The following is a 12,424-nucleotide window of genomic DNA, read 5'->3' as shown; positions in this document are numbered from 1 at the left end:
CTGGCTTTGGTAATAGGGTAATACTGGCTTCATAGAAGGAGTTAGTGAGGATTCCCTTTTTCTTGATATTATGAAACAATTTCAGCAGGATAGATGCCAGTTCTTTGTAGGTCTGATAGAATTTGGCTGTGAATCTGTCTGGTCTTGGGCTTTTTTTGATTGGGAGATTTTTAACTACTGTTTAAATCTTGCTACTTATTATTGGTCTGCTCAGGATTTCTGTTTCTTCCCAATTTAAGTATGGGAGATTATATGTTTCCAGAAATTTATCCCTTCCTTCTGGATTTTCTAGTTTGTGTGCATAGAGGGTCTCCTAGTAGTCTCAGATGATATTTTGTATTTCTGTGATATCTGTTGCAATGTCTCCTTTTTCGTTTCTGATTGAGTTTATTTGAATCCTTTCTCTTCTAATTCTGGTTAATCTAGCTAATGGTCTATTGATTTATTGATTTTGTTTATCTTTTCAAAGAACCAATTTTGGTTTAATTGTTACTTCCAGTAGATTTTTTTCCTTTTTAAAAATGAATTTGAAAAAAACAATTTTTGTTTTTTTTCTTTCCATACCAGGAAGAAAGCACTTTTGCTTTAGGAAAAGAATAGATTCTGCTGATCTTGGTAGTAAGAGAATAAGTTAAATCTCTCAGGATTTAGGAGAATGCCCATCAGTAAACATTGTTTTCCATTGTGCCGTGTGGCATGTTAAGGACTGACATGAAAGGATATTTTAATTTACTTTTTGGAGAAATTTGCAATATTGGGAGCACTTCGTGTCAGTAATACTTACTGCCTGTCCAGTCTGTGATTATATTTTACCTTGTTCATAAGCTAACAAATTAGCATGTTACTGTCATGGTTACTGGCAGAAGATACAAGGTTTTGGGGGGAGAAACAAAGGACTTTATTATCTCAGCACAGCAAGCAATGTGAATATTGGTACATTTCCTTCAGATCCCCAACCCCAGTCCCATGGGAACTACACAGAGGGGCCCAAGTGGTTGCTCTGCACACAGTGGGTTTTGTCACAACTGAGGAAATTAAATTTGGGGAATTCACCACTTTTATTATAAGCAGTAAGCAGTCTTGGTTTTTGTCTAGACATGTTACCTTATCTCTCAAGGTTACCAGCTACGTAAACAACCATGGGAGATGGGGTGGGTAAATGAGTGGTCAGGTCCTTGCAGTCTTGGCACACTCAGCCAGAAAGTACGTGGATGCTCAGGGCCCATGGTAGGTTGCCTCTTCCCAAAAGTGGCCCACCACAAAATTAATTGTTATTCCATTCACTGTCTCAGGATCAAGTCCACTTTTCTTGATGTTATGTTGTCTATAGCAGCTGAAATAAATTTTTTCAAAAATAGTGAATATGGCTTATGACTCTAAAATTTTATCAGACTATTCACTTCCAGAGGAACAAAATTCCCACATAGTCCACGTTCACAGGTGAAATATGCAATTAATGACCACGACTTTTTTTTTGACTAGCAAGATATATCAGGTAAAAGATTTTCCTCAGGAATTGTGTTTACTTTGGCATACTGAATTCATGCCTACTACAAAAAAAGCTTTGTTATGTGTTCTTTGAGTATTTATTTTTTCTCTCCTAATTTGATATGGTCATTTCCTCATTGATATATATGTACTTTTGTCTTTCCCCATCAGTTTCATTATTTTTCTTCTTCTCTTCACAAAGCTTTATGTGTGGATTGCTAAGGCTTAAAGTGTCACCCTGGTTGCAGGGAAAGCCAGATGTCCATTGTCCTTTTATTCACTAGCCACATCAGAACACTCCTGTGTATGTGTCAGATAATTAGGAGTCTGCTCTGATTTTACTGTGTTGTTAACATATTTGCAAAGCATTTTAAACTGCTATTTTATTTTTTTTCTCTTCCCTAGGGAGGCATAATTGTTAATATTTATTGATCACTTTGCAGTATGTTCTATGTAATAGGCATTGTGTTAACTACTTTGCATATGTTGCATTTAATCCTACCACAACTTTAGAGGTTAATTATTTTCATTTTAGGCATGAGGAAACCAAGTCTTAGGGAGATTTTGTAGCTAGTAAGTGGGCAAGGTATTTCTGACTATATGGTCACTTTTTAAACTCTATTGTTCCTGTATTATGCTCTCTTGCCTCTTAAGAGTTCCTGGAATAAGATAGATTTGAGTTGAAATCTCATTCTCAGTATTTACTGGCTCCTTTAACTTAGGCATATTACATAACCTTTCTGAGTCTTGAATTGTATAGTGATGATATTACCATCTTTGCAGATGGGCACGAGGAATGAGATAATATTAGTAAAGTGCCTACTATATAGTTTCTATGTGAGAAGCTACATTTGTATGGTTAAGGCTTTTTGTGTTATTTATTGAGTCCATAACTAAAACTGAAACAGTTCTTGGTAATACAAGGGGATTTATTGGGACAACTTTAGTTCAGTTTAGTTTAGTTCAAAAACAACATAGATTGATGCCTGGCAAGCTGTTTATTATCTCTCTAAAAAATTAAGCCAGATAGATTCCTCAAAATGTTACAGGATTACCACTTGATCCAGCAATTCTACTCCTACGTATACTCAAAAGTTTTGAAAACAGGCGTTCAAATGAAAACTTGTACGCAAATGTTTATAAAAGCACTATTCAGAAAAGCCAAAAGGTGGAAACTGCCCAGATGTCCATCAGCAGATGAACGGATAAGCAAAATGTGGTATACCCACACAGTGGAATATTGTTACTGTATATAGCTATAAAAGGAATGACATACTGATACATTCTGCAACATGGATGAATGTTGAAAACATGCTGAGAAAATGAAGCGAGACACAAAATCCATGTGTTGTATGATTCCACTTATACAAAATATGCAAAAAGGCAAAAATCCATATAGTCAAAAGGGGGATTTGGGGTTTTCAGGGATTGAAGGCAGGAGAGAGTTATGACTGCTTAATGGTTACATTGTTTGTTTGGGGTGAAACTAGCTATTTAGTTTTTTCTTCTCAACCTAGTCAAAGGCAATGTGAGAAAGCCTCTTGCAATAAACAAATTTAACAAAGTTTCACATGCCAATCAGTGACTTTGCATGTTACTATTAAAGTATTAGAATAGAGGACTGAGTTTGGAGCAAGAGGACAGGATGCTGATATTTTTGCTTCCTTCTTTTTTTTAAATATTTAAAGTTAAGGGTAGAAGAAAAACATAGTCTCTAAATTCCAAGATAATAAAGGGTTTTTAAAAGAATCTCTACACAGTGAGAATTATTGGAATTAAACATACCATGGTATATATAAGGGTCATCTTTATTTCTTAACATTTTAATTGCTTTCTAATTATGGAAGAAAGTAAAGGAAAACAAAAAACCTTCTCTAATTAAACTCCTCTGAAGTAGTTGCTGTTAAGAGTAGTATATTTTCCTAGGTATTTTCTCATTCTCACATAACAACAGCTACCTAGTGCTAGGCACTGTTGTAGTGTTGAACACGTATTATCTCTTTTAATCCTTCCAACAACCCTAAAAGAAATGGAAGCATAGAACAATTAAATAATTTTTCCAAGGTTTCATAACAAGTCTCTGATTGAACCAGAGTTGTGGTTGGGGTCTGACTAGAATTTATACTCTTAACAATTATAGGTGTAAAGGGGCTCCTCTCAATATATTTAAGTGTAAATGGTTAAAATTTACTCAATTAAACAAAATCATTTTCAAGTATAGAATTGAAGTAACTTACATTTATTATGTATCTGGTACTGTGCTATTATTATAATCCAAGCAGTTAGCACTTTTATTTTCAAAACTATACAAACTATCCTGTAACTTTTATTTTTATCCAACAGTGTCTTATGTAACTTTCATGTCTGTCATTAGTTAGCAGCCATACTGTATGATAACTATTTAAGGCAACTATTGATTGACACATTTATTGTTTATAGTTTATTGTGTAACATGTTCTAGTAAACATTAAAGTTCTATTAGAAGATATTTTATAAGACAGGAATTCCATCTCTTAGTCATATGTGGCCATGAAACTAGCAACTCTGAAAAGTAACACTTATAGTACAAAGGGCATTTTTTTTGGCAACTGTTAATTTATAGGTCTCTAAATTTTGGCAGGGTAGCTAAAAAAAACTTTTTTATAAAAAATTTTATGTATTAAATAACCTTGATTAATTTTTTTAACCTGTTCTCATTGGTAAAGTAGAGCCTCTGGTGGTGGAGTAAAGATAAGATGAAATAAAGTAGGTGAAAATAAGGAAAGCTCGGTTTAAAATATTTGACCCCTTTCTTCTAAAAAGAACTTTCATTTATTCTTTCATGGACCAGTTGAATAAAATGAAAACTTTAAAAGAAAATAATCTATAAAAAGTCTTTTAGTCTCTTTGTATTTTTCTACGACAACCCTTAAAAATTAATCAAACTAGTAATTTGATAAAGATTTAGGAATTTTATTTGAGTGGTTAATTTTAAGACATTAAATATCAACATTTTAGCAGATATTTTTGGAGTGCAACAGACATATTTAAGCATATTTAGCATATTTAGTGGTTTAGAAAGTAATACTCTTTTCTTTTTCCTCAAATGTTTAGTTAATTCCATGTACCATGAAACTTCCAGAAAGACAGCCTGAGTTTTTCTTTTACTACTCTTTACTGGGAAATGATGTTACAAATGAACCATTCAATGATTTGATCAACCCAAACTTTGAGCCAGAGAGAGCATCTGTTCGCATACGTAGCAGTGTAGAAATTCTTCGTGTTTACCTGGCTCTTCAGTCTAAACTACAGGTAAGTTTGCAGAAAATTGTTTTTTATTGGAGATCATTTTTTAAACATTAGTACCTAAACTCTATCATATTTCAGTAGTAGAGGTCATCTTTCTGTCATATCTTTTGATTTTTTAGATATTATCTTGAATCATGAAGTCATTGGCATTACTGTTACTTTAGGAGAATAAAGTTACTTTACAGAATTTTAGAAGATAACACCTCTCTTCCTTATCCAGTTATCGAGAAAAGAGGTATATCAGTTATCAGTCCTTTATAAAAAAAATTATACCCGGAGCTAAAAGCTGTGGGCACAGGCAAGGTTTCATTATTGTTAGTGGAGACGGTAGGTGTAGGCACGCAGATCACACTCTTGATTTCAGAATTTATGTACCTTATTGCTATTACAAACAAAGAGATAAGACAACTTTCTAAAATCTGCCCTTAGATATATTTTGTAAAGTCTTTTCATTTTTTTTTTTTATGAATATGAAGTGTTTTTTCTTTCTCTTTTTTATTTCAGAATATTATGGGGGTACAAATGTTTAGGTTACATATATTGCCCTTGCCCCACCAGAGTCAGAGCTGCAAGCATGTCCATCCCCCAGAGGGTGTGCACTGCACCCATTGTAAAGTCTTTTTAAATTGGACTCCATTTAAAAGTGAACATTGCCTAGTGAAACTTATTCTTCTCTTTTACGACAATTGCTTTTGCTCAAACTAAGATAGGGTAGTGATATATAGGGTTAGATAGTCATTTGTTTAAAGTAACCTCAGTCATTAGACTTTGCTTGCATTTTGTGCACAAGGTGAAAAGAGGGATTAAGAAATTTTAGTAGAATTGAATTTCAAAGATGGTTCTGCTAAACCCAAGATATTTAGTAAACTGAAGACTATATAAAACAATGAAATGCAGGAAAAAGCAGTTTGAATTTTATTCTGTATCTAACATATCAATCCTAACCAGAAGTATTGATTTATTAGTTTGGAGGACATTTAAGTCATAAAAATACTTTTTCTCCAGCCCATTATCACACCTAATATCAAGAAAAAGCTGGCTGGGTGCGGTGGCTCATGCCTGTAATCCTAGCACTCTGGGAGGCCAAGGCGGGCGGATTGTTTGAGCTCAGGAGTTCGAGACCAGCCTGAGCAAGAGCGAGACCCCGTCTCTACTAAAAATAGAAAGAAATTAATCGGACAACTAAAAATATATAGAAAAAATTAGCCGGGTATGGTGGCGCATGCCTGTAGTCCCAGCTACTCGGGAGGCTGAGGCAGAAGGATCGCTTGAGCCCAGGAGTGTGAGGTTGCTGTGAGCTAGGCTGACACCACGGCACTCACTCTAGCCTGGACAAAAGAGTGAGACTCTGTCTCAAAAAAAAAAAAAAAAAGAAAAGAAAAAGCTACAAGTTTCTTAACTCTGTCACTGCTAATATTAGAGCTAAATATATTTTTATGTAATGATTGCTTATTCATAGAAATACACGATTCCTATATTGATGCACAGTGCTATGTTGACATCTTCAATATAGTAAGGGAAAAGAGTAATTGTATAACATATACCTGGAACAGTTTATTCTTTTTTTATAGTTGTCAAAAAGTGGTAATGTTGAACTTTTTATTAGCTATCGGTGATTAATGGTACATTCCACCCCGGAAGGATTGTTTTACCTTTTACTATTAAGCACTCTGTTTTATATATAAAGTCTGAAAAGCAAGAAGAGAGAGAAACAGTCAAGATATTTTATGGGTGAATAAAACAAAATTATTTGAGGTTTTTAACACGGTAATTGCTACGTGAGTGGTATTTAGCTCACACTGGTTTTGAGCCCAGGGGCTCATGAAGCATATGTAACTGCAGTTGGTTCATGAAAATCTTACTTGTTGATGATCTTATTGTTATAATTAATATTGACAGTTTAATTGCGTATAACTCACGCACAGAAAACAATAAAAAAATAGCAAATTTTTCATTAAATTAGAAATGATTGTTTTGTTTTTTAAGTTTTTTATTCTACTTTTGTAATAAAACACTGTAGCCTCAACAAAATTTTTTTTCTAGTGTGGCAATATGTTAAATTCCAAGTCGAGGTTGATCCACTGACATATTTTAGAACTGTGTTTAAGTTAATGTTAAAATGGAAATAGAAAAATGTTGAAGTATTTGTTTTCTATTTAAATTCACAAATCCATTATTTTATTATATAATTTGCATATGTAAAGTGGCATAGTAAAAAAATAGTAAAGTAACCATAGTTCACCAAAGAGACAGAAAAAAGGGTGATAATATATAACTATATAATACTGGAAAAGGAAAAGAGGTAATAGCTATTATTATGTTATTAGTAAGCTTTGTGTTTTATCACCAGTTTTAACAATCATATATGAGAATTCATTACTTAGTCACTGCAGGTCAGTGAGGTAACTTGTATTATGTTTTCCTTCTGTGAATCATTTTATAAGTTTTTATTAAGTTTATGGTGTTCAGGAGAGAGGAGAAAGTGTAAAGCCCTATGGTGATTTTCCCTTTCATATTAGATCCATCTCTGCTGTGGAGACCAGTCACTTGGGAGTACAGAAATACCTTTAACTGGATTACTGAAAAAGGGCAGTACCGAAATCAACCACCGCCCAGTCACAGTCGAGGGTGCTTTTACCCTTGACCCTCCAAACCGAGCCAAACAGAAGCTTGCACCTACTCCTGTTGAGCTAGCTCCGACTGTGGGAGTATCTGTGGCTCTGCAGAGAGAAGGCATAGACTCCCAGGCAAGTAGTGGCCCTCCTTCGATTCCCCCAGCTTCTCTAGTCTCACTCATGATTGATTACACAAGTGGAACTTCAAAAGAGTTACCTGGCATAAGAATATATTTATTATTCTTAATTAGTGACCTACATCAGTGGTCCCCAACCTTTTTGGCACCAGGGACCAGTTTCATGGAAGACAGTTTTTCCACGGACTGGGGTCGGTGGGTGAGGTTTCGTGGTAGGGAGGGAGTGGCTGATGCAGCGCGCAGGCCATTTCCTAACAGGCCATGGACTGGTACCGGACCAGGGGTTGGGGAATGCAGGCCTACATTATATGATACCTCCTTTTTGAAAAGACCCTTCTAAAAAGTGCTATGGCTGCTACTTTTGTGATTTATAATTGACTATACCCAGAGCCCTCTTAGCCTCTGGGATAGCCTTCTTGTGCAGTGGAAACCATTCTACTACTAAATGAGAACCTCCCAACTCAATGATTATGGCGGAAAAGGAACTCCAGTAAAGGAGAATATTCTTAGACCTATTTTCTGGGAATCTGCATTTGATGGTATCTTTTTGGTTGACACAGACTGAGCTAATATAAGATTCTTGGTTCATTAATGCTTTGTAGTCCTCTTACACCCTTTAGGCAGATTTTGTAACAGAGATGGGCATTTATTTGAATATATATATTTTTTTTATTATATCTATCCCCAGAATCAACTTTGTCTTATTCTTTCAAAGAGTTTATCTTCATGTAGATTTTGAATTAAAGGTAGAAAAGCTGTTTAAAAGATATATATGCATATATTTTTAGAGGGGAGTGGAGTAAAGGAGAGAAAAAAAATCATACAAGACATCTGTTTTTTCTTTTTAGGAGTATAGTCCTCCATTGTGCTGCCTTGGTAGGAATAACCATTCCCAGGGACACCTATGCCTGACTTCTTTTCTCAAGTGTCCCTTCTTACCCATTAGGATGCATTTTGGTACTCAGCTCTGGATATCATATTTCCTTCCTGTTCATCTTCCTTTTTCTGGTCCTAGATGCTATAAGAAAATATGCAAATTATGAAGAAAAATAGACTAGGAATATCCAAACTGGGAAAGGAAGCTTATATTTTTAAAAATCAACGCCAAGTTTTTTGCTTAATTGTGAAGGAAAGTTCTTTGCAAATTATACTTTATTTAAAAATTGTTTTTAGTCTTTAATTGAATTAAAGACCCAGAATGAACATGAGCCAGAGCATTCAAAGAAGAGAGTTTTAACCCCCATAAAGGAGAAGACACTTACTGGGCCAAAATCACCAAGCATGTCCCCCGTTCCACCTCACAACCAGTCACCTCCAATAAAAGATGATGCTACAGGAAGTGAAGTGGAAAGCTTACAATATGACAAGGACACCAAACAGAATTTAAAGGGTAAGATGTTCTTTTTACAGATCTTTTAGGTATTGCATTTTGCAGCCATCTAATGACTCTGAGAACTTTTATGCCTTGTAAGTAAAAATTATGGGTCTTTTAATAATCAGTAATGTGTAGTGATATAAAAATTTCCATTTAAAGTCATTGCAATTTATCTAACTGCATAATAGAATTTTCTAAATTAAGCTAAGAGAATTTTTCATTTTATTTTCACATTGGAAATATCCTAGGCAAAGAAATTAAAGAATATAGTTCTTTCAAATTTTTAAACTGTTAAACTCTTATATCTTGAATTCATTGGAATTTTTGAGAAAAGAGCTATTAACTGGTTCTTACTGTAAACTCATAATATTTTTGATCCTGAAATTAAAAGTCTGAGAATGCATGTTTATCTGGTTTTATAAAATATTTTCACCCATTGCATAAGGGTCTATAGTTAGTACTATAACTTATCAGTAGTGAATTAGGAGTTAGAAGTCTTTGGTGCAAGTTACATCTCTGTCACTTAGTAGTTGTATGACTTGGGCCATTCATTACACAGCTCTGGTCTCTAATAGGGTTAGACTAGATATCTCTGTCTTTTCAAGTTTTAGCTTCTTGTTAGACTATTTCATATGTGCCTAAAGTAACCACATGTCATGTCTCAGTAAGTCTCAAATATAACCCTTTGAATGCAAAGTTGGGTGCAGCTACCTCTTGGAAATGGGTTAGTGCCTGCTAGTCTGCAGTCATACATTACTCTATTGGTTCTGTATGTTTTTATGTTGTGCAATATGTGTTGAGAGTAAGCTCTTTCTTTACACAATTCTGGAATGAGAATTAAAGCCTCAGTAACAAGTCACTTTTAAGACACTTATGCCTCAATTCATATGTTCATAAGACAAAATAGTCAAATTCCTTGCTTGAACATAAATGAGATGATAGCTTTAAATTATCTGGATAATTTAAGAGAAACTGGTAGCAAGTGGAATGATTTTTTTTTTTTCCCTGTTCTTTTTAGCCAATTCTTCTGTACCTGCTTCACTGGCTCAGCCAGCGATTACATCCAATGCTTCAGAAACAGCTTCTGGACAGAAGATTGCTGTTCCAGCAACATCACATCATTTTTGCTTTTCAATAGACTTGAGGAGTATCCATGCCTTGGAAATTGGTTTCCCAATCAACTGTATATTAAGGTGTGATTTGATTTTATTTCAAAGTAGTATTTTCTGAAGAGAAATGCTTTTTCTCTGGGGAGTTGCAGAGAGAAATGTTACAAAGAAGTTATAACATTTGTTAAATTAGTGGACTAAAAGGGGGAAAGGTTAATATTGCAATGCCTTTGAACTTAAACCATGCTGGCAGTGGTGGCATGAGTGGTCTTAACCTGTTCTGCTATAATAATTGTAGGCATTTAAAATAATCTATTAATGCTGCCATTTAAAATACATCAGCTCTTAAACTTTCAATATTTTTTTTTCTGGAAAAAGGTGCTACAGGTCAAAATAATGATAGTACAGTATCTGATTTTTCTATCAAACTATATTATAATGGGAGGTTATATTCCTGATATCTATATTTTGTAGGTATGAATCTAAACACTGTACTTAATGAGCTGTAAGTGGAATATGTTCACACTGTTCAATATATGTCAGTTAAACAGCTTTACATATTAGTTTTTAATAAAGTTACATTTTTATAGACTTTTGTTGGCTACAATATAAATTAAATGTAATAGAACAATGTGTTTAGTTTGGCACATTTAGCTTCTTATAAATTTCTTTGGCATAAACATCATTTGAAATAAAATTCTTAGTCTTTCTGTGATTAAAGTGAGAAAACCTTTGTGTCATCATGAATTGCCATTTCTATGAGTCTCAGCAAGTCCACATTGCTTCTTGCTATCATTTGAGGCAACTTTTAAATGCATATATCACCTCATACTTGCATCTGATTTTTCAGTTCTTTGATTCCTTATCAAATTGTTTCCCAAATCCTCTGTGCTTTGGTATGAATAATGGACAGAATCAATAGAATCCAGCACTAAGTGTGATTGTGAATTCATAGAATGAAAATCTTTCCATCTCAGCTGAATTTCTGCAGTTTACTTCTTGTTAGATACTGAGAATCATTACTAAAAATTTATTTGGAAATTGAAAATTGAAAAAAAGATTTTCTCTCACAGCCATAGCTTTTCTCAAAGTGTTTCTATAACATCTCAAAATTGCTTTTAGAAATAAAATTATTACTTATTCTCTAGTTGTTTTTTTTTTTTTTTTTTTCATCTCTTATCTCTATTCCTTTAACTGAGATCTCTCTTCTGCTACTACTAGGGTATCTGATCTTAGAATACTTAAGATGTTGGCTAGAAGCACAGAAACATAGGGATAATCTAGAGTTAGATGCTGTGAGAGGGAAGCTTTATACAAGCCCACTTAGGAAGTGCTAATATTAGTTTTTGAATTTACTTCTTAAGAACCATTTGTTTAATCATTAAGCACCTACATTATGCCAGCAATGTGCCTGGTGTTAGAGGTACATGAGCCACATAAACAAAGAGGAAGACAGATTCAGAAATAAGTCTACATGAGAGAGAATAGTAGTTCACTTGGCCAAGAAAAAGGGAAATGATATTCTAAACAGAGGAAATAGTCACGATCCACTTAATACTCTATAGAATTCACCAGATGTTAAGGACTATGGGTGTGTTTGAATCATTTTAAAGCATTTTTTAAAATGGCCATTTAACTTTTTTTCAGTTTGATAAATTTTATATTATCATGCTCTGCATTGGTATGAAATTGTGTGCAATTCTGTAATGGAATTTGTGAGGTAACACTGGTATTTGAAAAAGTTTAATCTGCAGTGCTTTCTTGAATTTTTTTTTCTTACACTAACTAGATCCTGTAGTGGGATGGTAGGGGGTTAAAATTCTAGGGCATGAATTTTCTCTAAGGATGACTCGATTTCATTGGATGTATAATTATATAGGAATTCTTGTGCAATTTTTACAAGTAGGGTTTAAATTTTAGCGTTTGATAACAGGATGAAATGTAAGCATGCATAATAATATCTTTATATTTGACTTTAAATACAGAGTAAGTTCAGCAGTAGTCAGGCATTCTTCTTTTTCGTGTGGTTTTGTGATGAAAGGAAGAAAAAATGTTATGTCACTCTGATTTATCCGTAATACTTTGGAGTTGCTTTCATCCTTGATTCTCTGTTCAGAGGCAGGTTACTATGAATACATCCTTTTAGAGTTGACTAAGAGCTTTTTAGCCCATAAAAGATCACTATTGTATCAAGGAAACTAGGTTTACAAATTAAATTTAGCAAGCATTTCTTGAGTGTTTACTATATGGCAAAAATTTCTTGTTCCTGGAAGCGAAGATGAAAAAGATAGGATGTGAGCCCTCAAGGAACTCTTAAAAAAATGGCAGCTCTGTATTTCTACCATTTTTCTAGTAAAAAACTCTATTTGCTTATAATATTCATATACTACTTTGTAAAAAAAATCTATAAAT

At 33.9% G+C, this 12,424-nt stretch overlaps 1 protein-coding gene across 1 annotated transcript in view; it reads left to right on the top strand.

Moving 5' to 3' along the window:
• The window catches only part of CEP120 (centrosomal protein 120kDa), an 84,278-nt gene that overhangs the window by 18,794 nt on the left and 53,060 nt on the right, over window positions 1-12,424 (top strand). Inside the window, exons 6-9 of the mRNA XM_012664260.1 lie at window positions 4,582-4,779; window positions 7,296-7,523; window positions 8,702-8,918; window positions 9,922-10,096. Coding sequence (XP_012519714.1) covers window positions 4,582-4,779; window positions 7,296-7,523; window positions 8,702-8,918; window positions 9,922-10,096 — 818 coding nt within the window. The remainder of the gene's footprint in view (window positions 1-4,581; window positions 4,780-7,295; window positions 7,524-8,701; window positions 8,919-9,921; window positions 10,097-12,424) is intronic.

Source organism: Propithecus coquereli, unplaced genomic scaffold (genome assembly GCF_000956105.1).
Source record: "Propithecus coquereli isolate 6110/MARCELLA unplaced genomic scaffold, Pcoq_1.0 Scaffold88, whole genome shotgun sequence".
Lineage (NCBI taxonomy): Eukaryota > Metazoa > Chordata > Mammalia > Primates > Indriidae > Propithecus > Propithecus coquereli.
This window is presented reverse-complemented; position numbering and strand designations above follow the sequence as displayed.